The 24,460-nt window shown below is 46.3% G+C and overlaps 1 protein-coding gene across 1 annotated transcript; it reads left to right on the forward strand.

Annotated features, from left to right (window-relative positions):
• The first annotated feature begins 16,144 nt into the window (after positions 1-16,144).
• Positions 16,145-24,460, forward strand: LOC136663191 (E3 ubiquitin-protein ligase TRIM7-like). The gene is made up of 7 exons (XM_066640175.1): positions 16,145-17,178; positions 18,508-18,603; positions 18,827-19,045; positions 20,165-20,187; positions 22,803-22,918; positions 23,605-23,637; positions 23,867-24,460. Exons 1-7 carry the CDS (start codon positions 16,762-16,764, stop codon positions 24,355-24,357), a joined length of 1,395 nt encoding a protein of 464 aa, XP_066496272.1. The 5' UTR covers positions 16,145-16,761; the 3' UTR covers positions 24,358-24,460.

The following is a 24,460-nucleotide window of genomic DNA, read 5'->3' on the forward strand; positions in this document are numbered from 1 at the left end:
TACTGGCCTAGCACAAAATTGTGCACCATCAGTGAAGTGAGCACTCAGAATGCAAAGAGATTTGCTGCTTTCTGGCACATGCAAAAGGGAAGATTCTCTCTCAAATCTTAAACCATGCTAGCTCTTGTGGTCTCTCTGAAATTGCCAAGTTCAGACTTATTTCACTACATGTTACCAAGTTACAATCACTATAATTAAGTACAGAAATTTATGTATACTTAACCTTAAGGAGTTGCAGAATAGCAAGTAAATAATCTAGCAGCAATAATACAACAAGACTGAAATGCTGAACAGTGACAAGCATCTACAGACCCTGCCGCATTCACTGACGAAGCCAGATATTTTGGCCCAGGATAAAAAGGAAATGATTCTTTGCACCAACATACACAGCATTCTATTCTCGTTTTGGGCAACCTAGCAGTAGCAATTATGGTGTGCTATCAGGCACACAAACTAGCAGAAAATGGTATCTATAGGAAGACAGGAAAGAAAACTTTAGTTGATTAAATCCCTGAAAAGAAATTAAGACAACCTTAAAATCTGAAAATTAGCTTGGAGTCAATCCTAAACTGGACCAACATTTCAACTTCATATTGCATGGCAGACCTTTGGATTGAGTCACATGGTCAGGGCTGGCTCAAGATCACTGGAGGCAATGTGCCAAATGCTGCCACCCTTCTGGTGTTGTGCCACCCCCCTCCCGCCCCTCCTCGGATTGGAAAGAGGATGGAGAAGAGTGAGGGGAGGGGAAAGGAGTTGGTGTGTCGCCTTCTCCTTCCTTTTTTCAGTTCAGGAAGTAGGAGAAGCAGCAGGGGAGGTGAGTGGGCACCCTCTGCCCGCCTGCTGCCTGAGGCAACCGCTCCAACCGACTGGCCACATGGACATACTTCCAATTCCAACAAGAATATTTATAGACTGCTTTCAATAAAATGTATTTCACAAACAGCTTACTTATTTATTCTTATTTTTCACATTTTTATACCGCCCTTCCTCCAAAGAGCTCAGGGTGGTTTACACAGCTGCTCCTCTCCTCCTTGTCTTCACAACAACCCTAAATGGTTCCCTCCCCAAACGGCTCATGCACCCTCCTGCATCAAAGCCCCAGTACTTTCTACCAATGAGGCAATTAACAGAAAATGTTCTAAAAAATGCATTGTTGCATAAAATTGGTGGCATTCCCAACAGTAACCATTTATAACATTACAGACAGCAACATAATACTAGCCAAACTGAGCAATCCCAAGTTGTCATTAATGTTTTTCAGGCAATAATCTCTAGGAAGCATATATTATTATGCACAGGTCTTGGGGTGTACTAAAATGAGAATGTTAATGTTTCAGTACTTTCACTGATTTTAAATTTATACACATAAACAGCATGCACTGAACTGTCATGGGCGGGTTAGGACAGACAAAAGAAAATATTTCTTTACTCAGCGTGTGGTCGGTCTGTGGAACTCCTTGCCACAGGATGTGGTGATGGCGTCTAGCCTAGACGCCTTTAAAAGAGGATTGGACAAGTTTCTGGAGGAAAAATCCATTACGGGGTACAAGCCATGATGTGTATGCGCAACCTCCTGATTTTAGAAATGGGTTATGTCAGAATGCCAGATGCAAGGGAGGGCACCAGGATGAGGTCTCTTGTTATCTGGTGTGCTCCCTGGGGCATTTGGTGGGCCGCTGTGAGATACAGGAAGCTGGACTAGATGGGCCTATGGCCTGATCCAATGGGGCTGTTCTTATGTTCTTAAATTGCAATCTTGCATACACTTACTTGGGAGTAAGTTTTATTGAACTCAACGAGAATTGCTTCTGAGCAGATATGTAGGCAACTGTACTGTTAAAATATTTACACACAATCTAAATAATCACCAAGTCTTAATACAACATTTAAACCATCTTAAGTGCACTTTATTGATTTTTTCCCCTAATCAAGTATTTTAGTTTAACAACTTTTAGCTCTGGATGATGAGACATTTGTAAAATTAATATGGTGCACTGTGTATATTTAGTAAACAAAACTAAAACCTGCTAGATCATTTCCAAGTCAGTTTACAACACTGGAAATTTTTCCATTAAACCCACATTATTGCTTTTTACCAAACTAAAACTAAGAACGTCAATTGTTTAAAGAAGCTGTGGGCGGTCAGTCATTTGCTTTCAAGCCAGTAGTCTAAATTAGCTAGATCTGCACATTAATCAAAATATCAAAATAAGAGCCTTTTTTAGGATACTAAATGTGAAACTTTGCAGCTTAACATGCACAGCAGGGAAGCCATTGTCAATATTTCCTGTTTCATCAAATTAAGTATCTTGAATATAGAATATTTCCAAATACTGTTAACACGTCAGCATTAACCTGGACTTCTGCTCCAGGAGAAGAAAGGCAGGATATAAATCTTTTAAATAACCTGCTTCTAGAATCAACACATTCAAATCCTGTAAGTACTGGGATTTGTCACCAAGTTCAAACTGAGTGCTATCTCTGGCTTTTACAAAGATACAGGCAAAGAAAAGACTTTTTCACTTTTTTCTGCCTCATTTGATACAGCTCACTTAATGGAATGACCTTCAATCCAGGACGCATCAACTCACATCAGACACTACATATGCTGGCCTTTCTTAGGACTGGTAATCTTTGGACTGGTAATCTTACCCACCTTTCAGGTACTGTACAGAAGTTGAAGGGGTTTTCCCACTGTTGTTTTCTAAACAGGTACCTGCACAAACTAGATTCCATGTATGCTGTCCAGTAAAACTTGTGCAAGAGAACCTTCTGCTCACAAGCAGATAAGATAAACAGGCACTGCGGAATTCCACTTTCCTTCAAAGCTTAGCTATATGCCAAATCAGGATGTCACATTAGCTTAGCTTGAGAATGTGACTTGACAATTCTTACGAGAGCTTAAACACTGCCCTGGCACTGATTTGCTTATAATCTCCATCACCAAACATTTGGAGTGAACAAAGACAGACAGGTGAGTTGAGGTGACATTTTATACACCTTCAAGATAACCAATGTGATGCTTCTTTGATGCAGGAGAATACAGCTTCCTTCTTTCTTCTTCCACACTGTTTAAAAAAAATATCCTGGCAAGCAGCCTAATCTACTTGTTTAAGGGCACAATCCTAACCCTTACCTAGTTAAGGTAGGTTTAAGGCCACTAATCCTAACCACTGACCTAGCTGTGCTGATGTGGTATGCACTGCATCCAGCAGTGGGGAGGCAGTCAAGGAGGCCTCCTCAAGCTAAGGGCATGTTTGTTACCTTACCTTGGGGCTGCATTGAAGCTAAGTGAGTGCTGGAAAATTGGTTAGGACTGCACTCTAATTCAAGAGTAGAGCTTCAAGATTCAAATGCAAGGCCAGGAGGGGGACAGTAGTCATTTCCAAAGAAGGAAAATATCTCTTTTCTTGTTGCTAAGGAGCCCAGTTTATGTTTCTATGTAATTCACTTCTTTGGTGGGGTGGGTGAATGGGGGAATGGCATCTAAGTGTCATGTCAGAAACGCAACTATCTCACAAAAAGAAAGGCAGGACGCCATGCTCTGGGGGGGACGGACGGACTATGACTGTGGGGTTTGGCTATCACCAATGGCCAAGTGATGAAGATGAATTATCCTTAACAAGGCTCTTTTGCCCTCCTACAACTATCTTTGAGACCATTGCTCCCCTGAACAACCTCTGCTCAAAACTTAGAAAAAACAACTACTGGGCACCCACAAAAACGTGATCTGTTCTGTTAAGTCCGGGGTGCTGTACACTCTCACTGTGAGATTGGATTTAGCCAATGCAGTACTGTCACATCCAATTTTTTTTTTACAGAGTGAATTTTCTTTTAATCCACTTTAGAGAAAACACAGTGATCAGTACATGCAAAAGACCCGAGAAAGGAAGCACAGAGGCCTAGCTATGACTTTCAGTCACAAAGCACTGATAAGGGCATTAAAGAGACCAAAGACAGAGCACATTAATTTGTCAATTTCAAGACTCATCCAATCATGAGCTCCAGGAAGGTACCAGAAAATGAAGTGCCACTCAACCACCATCATGGCTGCCTCTCCTCACACTTCCTCGCCAGTCAGTATTTCATCAATTTTCCAGACAAAAGAACTATAGGAAGAGCATGTTCTGAAGACAGGTGGGGGGGGGGGAGAGAATGACATTTCTCATACTTTCAAGGCACCATTTTACTAGTTCTCAGCATATGCAAGTAAATAACCACAGTAGGAGATTCCATTTTGTTCACAAAAATGGTTTAAGGCACTCCATAAAGTCAAAATAAAAATTAGTTCCATATTTATGCATTTGCACAAACCATACAAGATGAACTAAAATGTAATTAAAATGTGGTGGTAGTTTAATAACCTAGGTTTGAAACATTAAGCAAAATGCTGACAAGATGGAAGGACAGCAGCCACAAACACCATTACACAAAGTCTACACCCAAATCAGGGCCCCATCCTATTCAATTTTCCAGCACTGGTGTAGCCAAAATGCAATGCCAAGATAAGACAAAAATGTTCGCATACCTTAAGGAGGCCTCTGTGACTGCCTCCCCACCACAGGATGCAGTGCATACCCCATTAGCACGGCTGCACCAGCACTGGAAAATTGGATAGGATTGGGCTCTCAGTTGATTAAGAAGAGCAATATGGGGAATAAAGGCAAAGGCAGGCGCTGAAGGAAAGAGAAGCACTGCAGGTAAAATAAAGGTAAAAGGAGAAACCAACCAATTGATAAACGTATTAACCGTTCAGGTGTCACAAGACTGTTTAAGACATGTGAGGATCTTCCTACTGAATAGCAGCTTGGGATGGAAAGTTTCAGAAAGCTCAAAAGTTCTCCTGCCACGCACATTCCTCCCGCCAGACTGATCTTCACCAAACAGCCTGAAGTCCCATTCTTCTGGGTGCCACAGATAGCAGAGAAAACCATTACCAGCTATTCTATAGTTTACTTTAAATACACAACCATCTCAAGACTGGCTAGATACATGCCTGTAGCACAGAAGAGTTTTCCAAGCCTCACAAGGCTCTGAAGAGATCTGGCCGGATACATTTCTCCTGGCAGGGAACACAGGCCTGGCACTTCACCTAATGAGCTAACAAAACAAACTCCCAAGTTTTCCATCCAAGCCACGCAGGTTGCGCCTTTAATGCACATCTTTCACCACTCCATGCCAAAATCCCTCTAACCCAGCAGTCCAGCCTACATTTTGTTACCTGCATCTTACACAGCCAAACCTTAAAAAGAATTTATTTGCAACTGTGAATGTTATGAGCCTTGCTTTAAAAAGAAAAGCAGTACTGTACTCAGGAAACCACATTCTATTCCTGTTAAATGAGCAAATGCACAAATCATGAACTTCCCTGGTAGTAAGTCTGCCTGCGTAAGCAGCTTCAGCATTCTGCTAGATACTATCCTGAAACGTTATGCTCCTTTGGAAATAAATTTTTTCCTGAAGCATGGAGTGCCCCAGAGTATTGTTCTTCAACCTTGGAGTCAGAACCCCAATGGGGTTGTAAATATACAGTTGTGGGGTTAAAGCAACTTACAAGAGTTACGCGAAATGAAGACCACTGGACCACCAAATAAAGGGGGAGGCATCTAGTGTACCATTCAGGTGCCATACGTTCCTGAGAAGTTGGATAGAACTGGGCCCTAAGACTGGTCAACAAATTTGGGAGGGATACATTATTGTTTTTTGAAGTCGTATGCAAAACTTCCACGAATTCTTCATTTAAATACTGTATTTTTTTCTCTGAAACTCAAGCATCTTAAACACAATTTTATATTATCTGAGAAGTCTCAGTTCACTGTTATTACAACACAGGCTGAATCTCTGCATTTATGCAAGTAGGAAGTCTGCAGCCTATGTGTAGTTATCCTCTAAACTAGACATATGAAACAAATTAGCTACAATTTGCCCTGCCCTGAGCTACAAAAAGGATAAATTTAACTAAGCAACTGCCACTATATCAAGAGATAAACATTTAGATAATGTGGGCTGCAATCCAGGTAGGTGTTAGTTACTGGGACTTTGTAGTCATGATCCTAGCTTGAGACTTTAGAGAGCCCAATCCTGTGCATATTTATTCAGAAGCAAATTATATTGTAATCAATGGGATTTACTCCCAGTAAGTGCGTTAACAGGATTACAATACCATTGTCTCCATGTAGTATGAAAACTAAGGGCCCAATCCTATCCAACTTTCCAGCACCAATGCAGCCACAATGCACCCCCAAAGTAAAGGAACAAATTTTCCCTTACCTTGACTGCCTTCCCACCACAGCATGCAGTGCATACCCCATTTGCACAGCTGCACCAGCACAGGAAAACTGGATAGGATTGGGCCCTAAACATAATAGCTCAAGAGTACAATCCTATAGGCATCTACTTGGATGTAAATCCAAGATATCTTAAAGATATTAAGTCCCAAGATTAGCTGCTGATAGCCCTTCTTTAATCCTGATAAACACAGAACATCCTATACAAACCTACCATGACAGCAAATTCAACATTAAATTGTAATTCACAAGATCTCTTTATTAGTAGGCCAAATGAACTGACAACTAAATTTTATGTCACGCTTTAATTATTACACTACAACAACAGTCTACAACAATTGATGCTTACAAAGTTTGACAAGACATGCAGAAAGAGTAAACATATTCATTGGTAATTAGCCTGACAATCATCCAATTTCTCTTTGTTAACCTTCAAACATGTTCCACGATAAGTAGATAGTTTAACACAGATCCAAAAACGGTGCTTACAATTGAGACGAAGGACTGACATCCATGGCTACAAATGCTGCACCCTCGGCCACCCCACCGACTCATTTCCAACTTAATATAACCGAGTTTTGAGCAAGAAAACCACCAACTTAGATTTAATAAGAGTTTACAAAAGCTTTCACTACAGCTTTTAGAGACACAAACCCAAGCCCAGGAATCATCAGGCAGGGCACCCTGAGGCTCTTGCACAAGGAGACCTCCCTGAAGCTCCAGCAAGGATGGAAGTTAATGAGATGCACACATTGTTCTCTAGTGCAAGGTGGTGGCTGCCTTGCGATAGCCCAATCTGCAGAAATAAGTTGCATGACAGTCAATGGTGCTTACTTGCAGGAAAGTGTGCACAGCATTGCATCCTAAGAGCCCAATCCAATGTCTACTCAGAGATAAGGCCCATTCAGTCAATTGGACTTACACCCAGGAAAGCATGCATAGGGCTGCATCCTAAGAGCTCAACCCTATGTACATCCGCTCAGAGGTGAGCTGCATCACAGTCAACCGGGCTTACTCCTAGGAAAGTGTGCATATGACTGCATCCTAAGAGCCCAATCCTGTGCACGTCTACTCAAAAGTAAGCCACATTATAGTCAATGGGGATTACTTGCAGGAATAGGATTGCGTCCTAAGAGCCCAACCCTATGTATGTCTACTTGGAGGTCAGTCACATTATAGTCAATGGGTTTTATACCCAGGAAAGTGCGCACAGGACTGCATCCTAAGAGCCCAATTCTATGCATGTCTACTCAGAGATCAGCTGCATCACAGTCAAGGAGGCTTACTCCTGGGAAAAGGTGGACAGGATTGCATGCCAAGAGCCCAATCCTATGCATGTCTACTTGGAGGTAAGTCACATTGTACTCAATGGGGCTTACTCCCAGGAAAATGTGCAAAGGACTACATCCTAACTCTACACATGTCTACTCAAAAGTAAGTTGCATCATAGTCAATGGAGCTTACTCCCAGGAAAGTGCATGCTAAGAGCCCAACCCCATGCATGCCTATTCAGAAGTAAGTTGCATCACAGTCAATGCTACTTACTCCCAGGAAACTAATCAGATTGCATGCTAACCCGATGCACGCCTATTCGGAAGTAAGTCCTGTTGTGCTCAATGGGGCTTACTCCCAGGAAAATGTGCACAGGACTACATCCTAACTCTACACATGTCTACTCAAAAGTAAGTTGCATCATAGTCAATGGAACTTACTCCCAGGAAAGTGCATGCTAACAACCCAACCCCATGCATGAGGATTACTCTTACTCAGTAAGAGTAACTTACTCAGTAACTTACTCAGAGGTAAGTTGCATCACAGTCAATGCTACTTATTCCCAGGAAACTAAACAGATTGCATGCTAACCCGATGCACGCCTACTCGGAAGTAAGTCCTGTTGTGCTCAATGGGGCTTACACCCAGGAAAGTATGCATAGGACTGTGTCTTAAGAGGCCAACCCCACGCATGTCTACTCAGAGGGAAGCTGCATCATAGTCAACGGAGCTTCCTCCCAGGAAAGCGCTTGCCAAGTCCACGCAGGCCTACTCGGAAATAAGTCCCGCTGTGCTCAACGGGGCTTCCTCCCAGGAAAGCGTGCCCAGGACTGCGCCCGAGCAGCCCACCCACGCACGTCTCCGCAGAGGCAAGTCACACTGTCCTCAGCGGGGCTTCCTCCCGGAGAGGGACGCGGGGCTGCGCCCTCAGAGCCAGCCCAGCCCAGCCCGTCCACTCGGAGGCGGCGCGGAGAGCGGGGCGAGCCCGGCCTCCCCAGGAGGCTCACCGGCCTGGGTGGTGTCGCTGAGGTCGGGCGCGGCGGCGGCGGCGGCGGGGAAGGCGCGCAGCTTGCGGCCGCTGAGGCAGAGCAGGCCCGAGCTGCCCGCCTCCTCCAGGGCCTTCTCCAGGCTGCGGCCCGTGTGCGGAGAGGCCGAGGCCGAGGCGGGGGCGGCGGCGGGGCCCGCGCCCGGGTAGGACAGCGTCAGGTGGGCGGGCAGGCCCAGCAGGCCCCCTGGGCCCGGGCCCGGCTCCGGCTGAGGGGGCGACGGGCAGGAGGAGGGCGGCGGCGGCGCCGGGGGCGCTGCGGGGCCCGGCGCTGCGGGGCCCTCGCCCGCCGTGGAGCCTCCGCCTTGCCCGGCCGCCATGGAGCAGACGCGGCCTCGCCCGCTGCGATCACAACAAACAGTGGCGGGAGGCGCGCTCAGGCGCATGCGCGCGGAGCGGGAGGGGCTGGCCTGGCGGCTGACAAAGGGGCGCCTCCGCCCCGCCCCCGCGCGCGTCACGTGCCTGGGCCGCGGGGCCTCGCGCGCGCCTCAAGCCTGAGCAGACCTCCTGCCACGCCCCCGCGCGCCACATGCCGGAGCGAAGACCTCCTGCCACGCCCAGCCACGCCCCTCGCGCGCCTCAAGCCTGAGCAAAGACCTCCTGCCCCGCCCAGCCACGCCCCGCCCCCGCGCGCCAGATGCTGGAGCGAAGACCTCCTGCCCCGCCCAGCCACGCCCCGCCCCCGCGCGCGCACTGTGCTTGAGCAAAGATATCTCGCCCCCCACACCGCTACTATCAGCCCCTCGGGGCACGGACCTTGTCCCGCCCCAGGGAGAGCTGCACAGTGGATGGCCCTCCCGCCAAGAAGACGCCCCACAGCACCTCCCTGCGCAGCCACACTGCAGCCCAAGCCTAGGCATGTCTGCTCAGAAGTAAGTCCCATTAGAGCCAATGGGGGTTACTCCCAGGAAAGTGTGGGTGGGGTGCTAGCCTTAGGCTGTGCTCCTGTCCACACTTACCTGGGAGTAAGCCCCATTGACTCTAACGGGACTTACTTCCGAGTAGGCATGCAGAGGTTTGGGCACAGCACGGTCCACACTTTCCTGGGAGTAGGCCCCATTGACTCTAATGGGGCTTACTTCTGAGTAGACGTGCCTAGGATTGGGCTGTCAGACAGCAAAACAGATGACCCTGGAGTTGCCTGGCACTGGTGAAGGCTGTTTGCACACTACTACCAAGAATCTGAGCAGGTTGAGACTCCCTCTTCTGGGACCTGAAGGGGAGGAGCAGATGCCTCCCCCTTGACTGGTGGTGCTGCAGTCCAGGAGCCTTCCACCTTTTCCATTCCTGTAAGCGGCCTTGCAGAGCAGGGTCCCTTAAGAGCAGGGCTTCTCAAACTGGGGCTCCTCAATGCCCAGCCTGAGGGTCCTGGCCTCTGCCCCCTTAAGGGGGGGAGGCAGCAACACAATCCTCAGCCACTTGCACAGTGCTTCCTCCAGCTTCCCTGCATGTAGGACAGTGGTCAAAGCACAACAAAGAGGCTCTTAATGCAAAGAAGAGACCATCTGTCTCCAGTAGCCTGTGCAGCCAGCAAGTGTCTGTTTACACCACAAAGGCACTAGATTGGGCTTGAAGACCTAATGGAGTAACAAGGGGATCAGAGAACACGTCCCTGTTGTTAAGTGGCACATACCTGTATTCTGTGCACCTCCCACACACAATATCACACAATATTGTGTCACACAATATCCTTTCAAATATCTCTTGTAGTCTGTCTTAGGCTGCAATCCTAACCACACTTTCCTGAGAGTAAGCCCCATTTAACAAAATAGGACTTACTTCTGAGTAAACCTGGTTAGGATTGTGTCCTTAGAAGCATTTCTGATTTCTCCCTGCAAACATCTTTTGCACATGGCTTTCTGACAGTGTTCACAGGGCAGATATTAATGCCTGCAAACGGCACTTAGGTTGACCACTTCTTCCCACTATTGAGAGACTCCCAATTTTGGTGTCTGTAGGAAATCACACTCTTGTCAAGGCCCTTGCTTGGCAAGTTCTCTGCCCCAGAGGTGCTTTCCACCAGCTCTCCAAGCTGCTGGCTGTTCCCTTTTCTCAGCATCAGCAAGCTGTCAACAGGTTTTCCCCTCACATAATTTCTGTTTTGCATTCACACCCATATCTTTCATTTCCATTTTTCCTCCAGGCAAAGCTTTTTATGGCCATTTTATTGCCTGTTCTCCATTTCTGCTTTTTTTTTTTTTAACATTTTATTAAGTCCTGCTGGAAATAATTGCTGTGGTGTTTTTGTATTGTCTTGTTAATTGTGATCTTTGAGAACAGTTGCTGAGAAGCAGGAAACAAATTTTGCATAACAAAATTCCTACTGTATCTTCCCACCTTTAAACAATTGTCATTCTCTGAAACTGGCTGTGGCTCTTTTAGTGCCAGTGCTTGATTAACACCAGAACCAGGGGACACCCACTAAAATTGAGTGCAGGGAGAGTTAGAACAGGCAAAAGAAAATATTTATTTACCCAGCATGTAATTAGTCTGTGGAACTCCTTGCCACTGGATGTGGTGATGACACCTGAAGGCCTAGATGCCTTTCCAAGGGGCTTGGACAGATTTCTGGAGGAAAAGTCCATCACGGGTTACAAGCCACGATGTTTATGTGCAACCTGTTGGTTTTAGAATTACATTACCTCATAAGATCAGGTGCAAGGGAGTGGCACCAGGATGCAGGTCTCTTAGGCTGTAGTCCTAACCACACTTTTCTGAGAGTAAGCCCCATTGAACAAAATAGGACTTACCTCTGAGTATACCTGGTTAGGACTGTGCTTTTATTGTCTTGTGTGTCTCTGGTGAGCCACTGTGAAATATACGAACCTGGACTAGATGGGCCTTTGGCCTGGTTCAGCAGAGCTCTTATGTTCTTCCCTTGCTTCCTCCCCTGGCTATGTATAGTTGTTCCTCTTTATCCCTTTTACGCTTCTGCTTTCACCTATTCCTTTTTTCTCCCCTCACATCATTTTTGTCTTTCCATGTGAACTGATGCCTTTCTTGTTATCACCCTGCTCCATTTTTTCTCCTGAGCCTCTGAAACTGGTTCAGCATGTCAGCCTCCTTTCCCTTCACAGGTCCCATTCAATGCATGTACAGTGTACGTGCATAGTATACATGTGACTGCTGCTCTGTAACATACAGCTATTCTTATGCTGCATTCAGTGTGTTTCCAGTGACACAGGAGGTCTGTGCCTTGCATTTTCAAGGGGACCAATCCCTGTGTCAAGTTACAAAACAAACACTTGTGCAGCCAGTTGCTCAAAACCACAAACGCACATAAAACATCATGTGTCAAGGGCCCTAACTTCAGCCATGGTTGTGAAGAGTGAGCTCAACTGCATTTCCAACTGTCCCCAACTGCCACTTGTGTTCTGCTCCACTCTTTCTTTCTTCCTCACACATCTCCAGGCTGAGGGAAATGTGAGCCAAAGGCTTTCTCTTCCCCCTGCTGTATGCTGACTTCCCAAATACTGATCTTGGGATTCAAACTCCCACCATTCCCATAAAGCTGAACGGGAAGCCTCTTGCCGTAGCCTACTTGTCAGGGCAACAGGGGAAGATAGCCCTTGCTTTCCCAATAGCAGATAGGGAGACAGTACAGGAAGCAGGTGATCCCAAACAGCCAAAGAAGCAGACACAGGCTTGTTTGTTGCAGAAGCAGGTATTGGTAAAGGAGCAGGCAGAAGAGTAGTCAGTCAAATGGTCCAGGAGTCAGGGGTATAAGCAAGTCACAGTCATTGTAAGCAGTCCGAGTCACAGAACAAACCAGCAGCATGACATGCAGAAACTCCACCACAACAACCACCTTTGGTGTCTGTTCTTGCCCCCATATATACCGGGGCCAGCCAATCAGAATAAGACGACCTCATCATCACAAGACTGCCTTGTGACCCTTTCTGATTGGCTGTCCAGTGGTCACCATAGCCTACGTGACTCTGCACACATCTCCCCAGGTCACATGGCTCCCACCTAACACAGGTGCATCTGCTTGCTAATCACACACATACACAATGCAGCTGTTCCTTCTTTTGAATTTCATACCAGGCCTGGACATCAAGGCCCCTCCTGCCACATCCTGGCTTACAATTCAGGGCCTGGGATGCCAAAGGCCTGACACTACTGATCAGGCTTTTTGAGAGGATAAACCAGGAATACTTCCTCTGAGCTCCTTGCAGGAAACATGGGGCCAAATGTAATAAATATCTATAGGAAAAATTTTGAAGTTTACTTATGCATTAAAAATTTTCAGTGTTGGAATGTTCCTAATTGTTACATAAGAACATAAGATGAGCCCTGCTGGATCAGGCAAAAGGCCCCTCCAGTTTCCTGTGTCTTGCAGTGGCCCTCCAAATGCCTCAGGGTGCTCCTGAGGACAAGAGACCTGCATCCTGGTGCGCTCCCTTGCATCTGGCATTTGGAGGTAGTCCGCTTCTAAACCCATCATGGCTTGTAACTTTGATGAACTTCTCCTCCATCAATCTGTCCAATCCCCTTTTAAAGGCATCTAGGCCAGATGCCATCACCACATCCTGTGGCAAGGAGTTCCACAGACTAATTACATGTTGGGTAAAGAAATATTTCCTTTTATCTGTCCTAACTCTCCCAACAGTCAATTTTAGTGGATGTCTCCCTGGTTCTGGTACTGTGCAAGAGGGAAAAGAGCATCCCCCTCTCCACCCCCTGCATAATTTTGTACATCTTAATCATGTCCTTCCTTAGGCACCATTTTTCCAGGCTGAGGGACAGTCTCTCCCTTGTTCCTGAGGGAGAATCTAACTGCCCAATCCTATCCAATTTTCCAGTGCTGGTGCAGTCGTGCCAGTGGGCCATGCACTGCATCCTATGGGAGGCAGTCACAGAGGCCTCCTCAAGGTATGGGAACATTTGTTCCCTTACCTTGGGGTTGCATTGTGACTGCACCAGCAGTGGAATGTTTGATAGGATCAGGCCCTTAAAAAGCACAATCCTGTTCATACTTATTCAGGAATAAGACCCATTCTGTTCAATGTGTGTAGGGAAGTGGGTGTAGAACAGTAGCCTCATGGTTCTAACTGCCACGATGCAACAGTGGCACTAAATAATATGGGTTGGGCAGGACTGGTGGAAGGCTACATGCATCCATGGGTATCTATCAACAAGAAATTGAGCCATTAGTTGTTTGTTTGATTTTCTCTGTAAACCGGTTTGTGAACTTTCCATTGAAAAGCAGTATATAAATACTATTAATTATTATTATTAATCCCTAGCATGTATGCACTGCTGAAACAGAGACGACTGCGTTGGCTCAGTCATGTCCTGAGAATGGATGATGGCCGGATCCCAAAGGATCTCCTCTATGGAGAACTCGTGCAAGGAAAGCGCCCTACAGGTAGACCACAGCTGAGATACAAGGACATCTGCAAGAGGGATCTGAAGGCCTTAGGAGTGGACCTCAACAGGTGGGAAACCCTGGCCTCTGAGCAGCCTGCTTGGAGGCAGGCTGTGCAGCATGGCCTTTCCCAGTTTGAAGAGACACTTGGCCAACAGTCTGAGGCAAAGAAGGAAGGCCCATAGCCAGGGAGACAGACCAGGGACAGACTGCACTTGCTCCCAGTGCGGAAGGGATTGTCACTCCCGAATTGGCCTTTTCAGCCACACTAGACGCTGTTCCAGAACCACCTTTCAGAGCGTGATACCATAGTCTTTCGAGACTGAAGGTTGCCAACAACATTATTATTAATGTTCAGAGACAGTATACCCCTGGGTGGCAGGGGAAGGCCATCTTCATAATGCCCTGCATATCTCTGAATACTGTGAAGGCCAGCTGCAGCAAGCTTACTTCTTTTCTCTTTGCCCGAAACACTGGGCTCCAGCTGCCAGTTGCCCTAGGACTGCTGTTGCAAGGGGAATGACATTTTGGCCTCTGCCACCGGATGGAGGAACAAGGGCTGCTGTGTTGGTTTTTTTGTATTGTCATTTAAAAAAAACATAAACCAGATGAATCTTCTAAAACAAATAATTTTTCTCGCTTCAAAGTAGGGCAGTGGTTCTCAAACACTCTGGGAGAGTTTGAGAGCACTAAGTACTTGTGTGTGGGGGAGGCAGCGGCACGATCCCCAGGATCGTGCCGCTGCTTCCTCCCTGCCTCCAGGCTGCCCCCACCCCTTAAGGGGGCAGAGGCCAGGGCTCACAGGCTGGGGTATCACGACACCCCAGTTTGAAAAGCCCTGCAGTAGCAGAAAAATTCCAGAAATACAGAAGATACAACCCAGGAAATGTGACTCAATCAAGCAACATCAGTGAAACTGAATGTGTCCCTTGATTTTCCAATGGATGGAAGGCACCCAGGCAAAAAGTCCAGGGTTCAGCTGTGCTCCTGGCCCATACTTCCTAATGTCCTTACATGACACAATCAGAAAGGTCTACAAAACCGTCATGATGTCAAATGAAGTGGGAAGGAAGCAAGAACTGCTACATTTCACTGCTGCAAGGCAGCCTCTGAAAGTGCCAGCCAGCTGTCCATCCCTTTCCCCCAAGGTACAAATACAGACACTTCTTGGGAAAGAGACAACGAGTAAGGCTGCAAATCAACAACTGGGGAACAGTCCTGCTGTAGACTGCAGCCTAGATCTGTAAATAAAAACAGAACACGCTGACCAAATGACCTACATATGGTTAAATGGCGTGGCAAATTGCTGTAAATTGCATTGCCAAGAGAGTAAATGCCAGGAGGCTGAAGTGGCTTCTGACAGCCCAATCCTATCCTCACTTTCCTGGGAGTAAGCCCCATTGACTCTAATGGGACTTACTTCTGAGTGGACAGGCTAAAGGATTGGGCTGTGAGTTCTTTAATTGCATGTCCTCATTCCTTACTATGCAGAGGTGTCTAGGCAAAGAGGATATCCTAAATAAATAGTAATCATGGTACAAGCATGTATTATTAACCAACAACAATCACCTGCTGAGCTACAATACATTTTTTTTAAATTACTAATTAGAAATAACATGACAAATAAGAGGATCAGTCAACACTGTTTCCAAAATGAAGTCAATTTATACATCCACATCACCAGGAAACTCCTTTAAGAAATACCAAGATGTTGCATGCTCAAGGATGATACTCCTGGAGTTTTGCTACTCCTTGGCTGATGATGGGTTGAGTGAATCAAGGGAAAAAGAGGGAAGTGAAGCACTCTGGCTCAGACTTTCCTACAGCCTGCCATGGTGCTTCTGTTGCTCAACCAAGGAAGCCAAGAGTCAGGGCTAGTCAGCTGATACTGACAAAATCTTGCACCACAACATCCTCCAAGGCCTTTTTATCCCTGTCTAGAGCTCATACCCCTCTTTTCAAACTTGCTCTGTGCCAAACATTACCGTGTGTCTTTTTTCTGGCAAGGGGACAGTTTAAACTTTGAGGCTAACTCCCTGAACTTGTGGCTACCACAGTTTCCATGACCCCATTCCTCTAATACCAGCCTCCCACACAGAATTTACAGATGATGTCTCTGGGCACCTTGTTAAGAAGTTTCAGCTGCTGCTCCACTTTTGTTAAAGGTACAGGACTTCAGTCAGCAACAAAGGTGGCCACCTTAGCTGAGGGACAAGGCCTTTCCAGGCAGCATGAGCATGCTGGGGAATGCCAGAGAATTCAGCCACAGCAGGCCAGCAAGGTGTCCATTGGGCCAGGACCCATCTCTGGTTGAGGATCCTCTCAACATGGTTCAGGCAACCCTTCCCAGACTGGTTATCGTGTACTCTTCAGTGCAACACAGTTCAGGTCCAGCTCTGGCTGCCCCTCATGGGACTGATCAGCAGTCAACAGCACAGCAGAAAAATCTCCCTGCCTGCCTATTTTTCCAAGTTCACCATCTTACTGACCCAATTTGAAAGGTGGCTCATGAAAACAGTATGATCATAGGCAGGCTTCCTCAGAAGCAATCCTACTCTGGTCCTCGGGCTTCATCCCTTCATGCATTCAGGGTTGCAGCTGCCTATACTTAGAATATGCAAGAGCCTGGCTTCTCCCTGCATTGGGTCAATCTCAAATTGGAGAGAGCAGCTATGGTAGACTGGTTCAAGCTCATTGGCTGAGAGGGGGCACTGTCTCAATAAGAGTGCCTAGTGGGGAGGGCCTCTTGGTTGATCTCTTCCTCCCCCCCATGTTGTAGCATAATGGATGCTGCAAAGGCTGTAGCGCTTCTCCCAGATTCAGCAACCTGCAATATCTGTTTTGAATTGTTTAAGGACCCTGTGACTTTGGACTGTGGCCATAATTACTGTGTTAGCTGCATCACCAACTACTTTGAGGGCTCTGGGCCGTCCTGCCCCCAGTGCAAGGAGGTTTTTACTTCTACGACTTTGAGGCCAAACAGGCAGCTGGGAAATATTGCCTGGCTCCTTAAACAGTTCAAGTTGCAAGACGTGGAGATTGTGAAGAAGCAGAAGCAGGGTCTCTGTGAAGAACACCAGCAGCCTCTAGTGCTTTTCTGCAAGGACGATGGCATTTTTATATGCTCAGGCTGCGAGGAGTCTCCGGCTCATTGCCATCACCTAGTTGTTTCCATGGAGTTGGCTACTCAAGAATACAAGGTAGGAACGAAGTATTCTTCAAGTCCCATTTGGACTACTACTGAGTCTCTCCTAATTCTTTGTATTGTGATGAAGGTCCAAGCGTCTTTCTGGCCCTGCTGCTGGGTAAGATTGCTAGTTGGTCATGAAGAACAACCTCACTTGCTCTTGTGCCTTTAACAAGAGCTTGATGTTGTACATAACACCTGGTGAATCTTTTTGTGGCAGGGAAGTGTGCCCTGTTGCCAGTTTGTGTTTGCCGATCAAGCTGTTGCTCTAGTCTAAACACATGATTAGGGTCAAATAAACGCTGATAACTCTACCACTGTATTTTGAAGTTACAACAGCAGAGAGTGTTCTTGTTCATTATCATTCCCACTTCATAGGCTGGAGAATTGTGGCTGATCTGGTCTATATAGCCCTAACAATCTGCTTTTGTCACCTTCATTTTTTTCAGTAAATATTTATTGACCCCCATTTTACTAATGAAATTGTAAGAAAGGGGCTTTCTGGTATGCAGTTGCCATCATTTGCTGCTGTACCTTAACAGTCCTTTTCTGTTTTGCTTTCTGTGTGGTTTTACAGCAATTAAATTCTGTTTTTAACTGTTGTAAGCCCCCCTGACACAGCAAGGTGAAACATGCCCTACAAATATTGAGAAATAAAATAATTGCTGAACAAAAATGTAACAAGTGAAGTTTTTCAATCAGTTTCTTCCTTCCTGCTCTGTGTGTGTGTGTGTGTGTGTGTGTGTGTGTGTTGCTGCTGCTGCTGCTCTTAAAGACATAGTGCTCTGCAAGAAGAGAAACCCAAAGCAATCTGATGTCTAAGATTGGAAAACTCTCTCTGTTCTATGCCAATATGGTAGAGTTTCCAGGTTTTAACCTGTCCCTGTGCCTACTTGATGTATTAATCCCTGCTAACTGGTTAACTGCTAACTGGTTAAGCACTTTTCAAGTGGGTGCTCCTCTTTAATTTAGCAGGGGTTGAGTAACTGGCCCTCCTCACCCCAGCAGTGTCTTTTCTAGTGGCTGCCTGCCAGTGTTCTTTCACATCTTTTTAGACTGTGAGCCCTTTTGGGACAGGAAGCCATCAGTTACTTGATTTTTCTCTGTAAACCACTTTGTGAACTTTTCATTGAAAAGCGGTATATAAATAAATACTATTAATAATGTGTAAGAACTGCTGATAAAGAAAGGCACAGAGTCTTTTCTAATCAATTGGCAACCATATTGCCTTATTCCCCTGTATGCTTTGTGGCTTCAACATCGTGAGATGAAACATAAGGTCAGGAATGCAGTACTTCATCCATGTTTTAAATCCTCTGCAAACATAATTTCTTTATTTCAGTATGAAATCAAAGGGATGTTGGATCTTCAGAAACTGAGGCGAGAGAATATGCAGGACTCTGCTACAGATATGCAGCAGGAAAAGCAGAATCTAGTGGTATGTGTCCCCCAGTTCTGTTCTAGCATGGGTGTTTGTGAAGGGAGCGGATAAGATGCTGACATTCTTCTGTGACCTGGTGATCTGGATGAGGATCACTTCACACAACCAGTTTGGGAGTGTGTGGTGCTTCCCCTTACTGTGCAGGTCTATAGTGGCTTGTGCTGCAGTCTGCTTGTGAGCTTGGTGCTTCCCTTTTCTGAGTAGGGTGGATTCTTTTCAGAGGCTAATGGAAGAGGGAGGACAGAAATTCAGTCTGGAATACAAGGAACTTTTTGAACAGATAAAGACAATCCAGAATGAGCAGCTGGGCCTTGCTAAGTCGATCGATAAGGAGATTGAAGAAGAACTTTCCAAGCTCTATAAGAAACGCAGCACCATGAAAAAGATCAAAAATGAACTAGAGAAGAAGTTTGAACTACCTCCTCCTGAGTTCCTGCAGGTGAGTTGATCAGAAATACATCAGGCTGCAAGAACTTGGTTGCTTGTCCGGAGAGAAGGGAGGAGAGTGGGGTAAAGCAGAAGGGTTGTGTTGGCTCAGGAAGTGGGAAAAGGCTTCCCAACAGCCACTTGCCTGGGGGCCTGTGGAGAAAGACATTCTCCAAGCAGAGAAGGCTGTGTGCATTTCGGGTACAATCACATTTGTGTCTAACTGCCATGATCAGTCTAAACCAGGGGTCTCCAAACCCCGGCCCAGGTGCCAGATGCAGCCCGCAGCAAGCCTCTTTCTGGCCTGCAGCCAACCTCTTGTCCCCTGAAAGCCTCTGGCCCACTCAACTGAACATGACCAGAACTGTGCTCTGATTGCGTCCGGAGGGTGTTCTCAGGGCCAGAGAGGTTGAATGAATGAGCCCATTCATTCATTTACTCACTCATCTAAGTTCCATCTCTATTTATTTAAATTTTATATTTAAAATTTTTTCCCGGCCCTCCACACCACGCCAGATATTTGATGTAGCCCTCTGGCCAAAAAGTTTGGAGATCCCTGGTCTAAACTCTTAGGAAAACTTAATTAGAAATCATCTTTTTAAAAAGCCAAAAAAGACCCAGCACTTATGGAGAGTTCAAATTCTAGCAGCATTTTGGCCAAAGCAGGCACAAATGGACCCAAGGCACAGGGTTGTAACTGAGCAGCAGAATTGATTTAGGCATGACATTAAAAGCAAACAAGGAAACCTGCTTCTGAAAACTGGAAAAAGACATAACCTGGGTTGTTCAAACTGCTGTGAACAACCAATTGTGTTAGGAATGGATATCTTCACAAGATTCAGGAAATGAATATAATTGAAAATGGGAAATGAGATTTAAAGCAATCTGACTTGTACATACCTGTGTTGGGGATGTATGGCACTGAGATTGTTGGGGGGGACAGGGAAGAGCTATCTTCCCGCTTATAAAAGTGTTCTTATTGGTCACTTGCTACTAATTCTTAACTGGTACAGGTAAATGGACAGTAAGCTGCCTTTAATTCTTGACAAAGTAGATGGAGTAGGAATTACAGAATGACTGGCTCCAAAACATCTCCCGAAGCTAAAGTCTTTCCTTCCCTATTTTTTTCCAGGACATCAAACAGGTTCTCAGCAAGTATGTAATGGCTTTTCCCCTGTATGTTCCCCATTCATAGTACTGGGTCACTGCACAATAAGAGGAAATTCAGTTAAGAGGAAACTAGCAAGTTGGTTTGTATTGGGCCAAATGCACAAAGATAAGGCTGAATCCAGCTGGTGAATGGTGATGCTGTACTTGCTCTGACACTGTTGGTTGTGGGCGACACCTCTTGGCTAATAGGCAGGGTACCACCCGTGTTTGACATTGATGAAAAGGATCTAGTATATAAGTAAGGCCTGTAACAAAATATTATTTCACTTGCCTTCTGAGAGAGGCAGGTTTTTCCCATATTGCAGACAGTGGCAGGTGACTGGTCAAGAAACAGAACCCAAGCATCACTTGGGGGGGGCAGCTCAAGCTTGTAACATGAGCCCCCTCCCCACATATACCACAATCCTGGTCTCCTGAGATAAAATATTTGGCTATAATTCAGAAATGTGACCATGGCCTCAAATTCTTCCTTTTGCTATTTTTGTCTGCCGTCCTAAGAAGAGTCCTGCTGACTATTTTGTTTTTGCATGGTTCTAAATGGTGGTATCCTGTCTATTGTGTTGACTCCTCTGACTCCCCAGTTGGCCTAGTTCATTCTCAAGCTTTATTTCCTGGCCCTTTTTTTCCAAAATCATGAATTATCTGCCCAAAGTTTATTCGTCTTGCAAGTTTGCTTGTGATAGACAACAGCTGGGTGGCTCAACAGTCTCCACTCACAGTAGAATTCCTGCAGTCTTTAATGTGCTGGTTTACTGGAAGAATCGGTCACTAGCAGTGTGCCAGTAATCCACAGGGCTGTGTACTTGTGACTGCAAATGAGTTGCAGCTGGTTTAGTGTCCTTGGCTGCTCCATCCCCTCCTTCTGTTTTGGCTGGCTGACCAATGTTCCCAGCCATCATACATGGTAAACCGGAGTGTGGGCAGTGCTGGATTTACATATTAGTTGAGTGGGCTGCAGCCCAGGGCCTCATGATCGAGGGTGACCTCAGCCAGGGCTTCTGAGAGGAATTTTATCAGGGTGTACAAAGTTTATTTTGGGACCCTTTTGTGGAACCAAATTTATTTTGGGTCCCTTCCCTTCTCCACCAGATCATAATTTCTATGAATTACGGCGTATAAAACTATAGGCTTTCTCAAAATGTCAAGGCTACTCTTCACACAATATTTTTCACACGTGCAAATGTTTTCTGAGATTCCACAAAATTTACTGCTCCCCTCCTTTGACTCCCAGGCCTCCTTTTTGACCCTGGACCCAGGCATACCCCCTACAACCCCCTCTCATTGGACCTGGTGAGAGGAAAATGTAAAATCCCAGGAAATTTTGGGGGGGGGGGCTCCTTTGGCACCTGAGCCCTGTTTTTGACCCAGGCCCAGATACAATTTACATCCTGCACCCTCCTCTCATAGGCCCTGGCCTCCTGCCAATTTTATTTTTAAATTACTATTTCTTTTGTAACAATAAAAATCAGGGGTGTACCTAGGCCAAAATAATGTGCAAGCAAAAATCCAGGAACACTCTGATGGGGAGTGCTGAATGCACTTGCCCTCAAATCCTTGATTTTATTATCTAGGCCCAGATGCTCAGTAACATTAAACACATGATGTATAGACAGTGCGAAAAAAAACTTCTTGCTTTCTGAGTCAAAAGTTCCTAAATGCTTGTCAGACATAAGATATCAGACCCCAAAGCTACTGCAGCTTCCTTTTAAGGTTGTGCACTGTTGAAGCCTCATCTGCGGATCTTGCTCTCTGGGGCCTGATTCTGCCCCATTCCCCCCCTTCTGCCCACCCCTTACCGAGAAACGGTTCCTCCTGTTCCTGCACCACACAGAGCAGCTCTTACCTTCTCCTGCCTTCTTGACAGTGCTGCTTACCCTCCAGGGGTAGTAATGTACTTTATGGCACTTCTACTACACCTAGTGTTGGTGTAGCTGTACTGTGAATAGGATTGCGCTGTAAAAAGGATAAAGAATGATCTGCAGTCAGCAATGTCCCAAGATCAGTTGTTTGACCTGAGCATTCTCTGCATAGAAAATGATAAACTGTGACTTACTGATTTTAATGATATAATTGATAAGTTTGCATCCAAAAGCTCAAAAGAAACTGTTTTGACTTTGTAGGCAGTGTAATGTTGTAGCTATGAAAGTTCTGTGTGAACATCTTCATTAACCCCATACTTTTGTAAGCTTATTAAAGGTTATAAATTTATAAACAACCTATTTGTCAATGCTAAAACTTCTACTTTCATTGAGTAGATCAGTGTTTCTCAAACTGTGGGTTGGGACCCACTAGGTGGGTTGCAAGCCAATTTCAGGTGGGTCCCCATTCATGTCAATATTTTATTTGGAATCTATTAGACTTGATGCTACCATGGAATGTGACTGCATTTGGGGAAATGTTATGGACCTGTACTTTGAACAAGCTTCTACGTATATTTTTTTAACAATGATAGTAAAATAGAATTTACTCCTGGGCAATTAACAAACCTACTGTTAAAATTTTTTTTCCTGCTTGATGATGTCACTGCTGGTGGGTCCTGACAGATTCTCATTCTAAAAAGTGGGTCCTGCTACTGCTGACACGTTTGATTTTGCTTCTAGGTGCAGGAGAGAGTCCTATGAGCGACTGGAAACTGAGCCTCCTGCCCTGAAAGAGAAATTGTGGGTTTTCTGTCGTAGGAATCTCTTTCTGCAAAATACTCTGAGAAGATGCCATGGTAAGAGAACTGCAGAGCGCGGCCGGGGGGGGGGGGGTGCTTGCTTGTTTGCTCAGAGTGCAAACGGGGCCACGTTTAGCCCAAAGGTGGCTGCCTTTTAGGCGGAATCCCTGCAAAGCCAAATGCTTGTCTCTTACAAATTAATTCTACAGTGTTTAAAACTCCAGCTGGAGAGGTCTGAGGCAGGGGCAGCCCTACTTGAGACAGGAAGGGCAGGCCGTGTCCCTTGTACAGAAGGCAGGAAATGCAGGAAGCCTGTTGGCTTACTCGGCTTCTGGAATTCTTGCAATGACAAGCCAGGGGCTACTAAGGGATTCTGCCGGTAGTGGGTGGGCGGCCCTCTTTCCTCCTCCTCATGCTATCCAGCCATTTGGCCATTCTTAGATACTTGTACAAATGGTGTCATCTGTGCTGAGTGCTGGTAGGAAGCTAAGCTGCTGGCGAGTGAATCTTGGTCTCCTTGTGGCAGGGTGGGTAGTGGCTGAGCCCCCCCTCGTTCCTGGATCCTTGACATTGGTGGTAGCAGTGGGAGCTCTCCGTGTGCTGTCTGGAGGTGCTGTGGAGGGCTCTGCTGGGTTTTGCCTTGGGGGGGAGGAAATCTGGTGTTGACTTGACTGAAAGGGAAAGTATGTGCATGGTGGGAGGGACCCACTGCCTTCAGTGATCTTGCCTACTTCTTTCTGCAGAGACCCTGGCGTTGCAGCTGAAGGTGGAAAAAGGTAAATGCGGATAAAATAAAATGAGTAAGAAGGGAGAGGTGCCTGACTTTTCAGGCTGCCCTGGGGCTGCCCCTTCAAGCACAGCTGCAGCCATAGGCAGTGATGGAAAGGAGATCCAGCTTCTGTCATGTAGTTCACCTGAGGGACCCCAAGGCCAGGTTCTGAGCCTGAAAAGTTGCCCCTCGGCCTCTGTGCCTGCTTCTGACATGTGCGTTTCTCCTTTTGCAAGCATCGGTGATTCTGGATCCAGTGACTGCCTTTTCCCAGTTACTGCTGTCTGAAGACCAGAAGAGGGTGATACATGGGCCTGAAGTCTACTCCTCAGCTGCTCATTTTCTGGGCTTTGACAAGGCCCCTTGTGTGCTGGGCTCAGAGGGCTTTACCACGGGGAGGCACTGCTGGGATGTGGAGATAACCTCACAGGGAGACGACTGGGCTCTGGGCGTTGTTAGGGAGTCTGTGAATAGGAAAGGGGACATCGTCCTTGGCGAGCATGAGGGGATCTGGGCTCTGCAGCCCGAAGATTCAGCCCTGCTCTTGCAGAAGACCGGGACTTTCAGAATCCGGGTGTATCTGCTCTATGAGGCAGGGCACCTGGAATTCTTTGATGGCTCTTCCAGGGACCTCATTGCCCATTTCAGGTCACTGTGTTTCTCTAGAGAGAGAATCTTTCCATTCTTCATGATGAAGAAGACTGGCTCCTATATGAAAATCTTTTAAAGTGGAGATTCGCTTGCTAGAGAGGGCGGCCAGGCTGCATTATTCTGTGTGCAGTGATAGTGAAGGATGCGGCAAGGAGATGAGGAGGCAAAATGGTTCAAGG

The sequence above is a fragment of the Tiliqua scincoides genome, chromosome 12 (assembly GCF_035046505.1).
Source record: "Tiliqua scincoides isolate rTilSci1 chromosome 12, rTilSci1.hap2, whole genome shotgun sequence".
Classification (NCBI taxonomy): Eukaryota; Metazoa; Chordata; class Lepidosauria; order Squamata; family Scincidae; genus Tiliqua; species Tiliqua scincoides.

What these genes read in the sequence shown, in the direction of transcription:
- LOC136663191 (XM_066640175.1), top strand. Translation starts at nt 16,762, where the DNA reads ATGGATGCTGCAAAGGCTGTAGCGCTTCTCCCAGATTCAGCAACCTGC. An exon ending in TGGCTACTCAAGAATACAAG is followed by an intron (nt 17,179 to 18,507) that starts GTAGGAACGAAG and finishes TCTTTATTTCAG; the next exon opens with TATGAAATCAAAGGGATGTT. An exon ending in ATCAAACAGGTTCTCAGCAA is followed by an intron (nt 20,188 to 22,802) that starts GTATGTAATGGC and finishes TTTTGCTTCTAG; the next exon opens with GTGCAGGAGAGAGTCCTATG.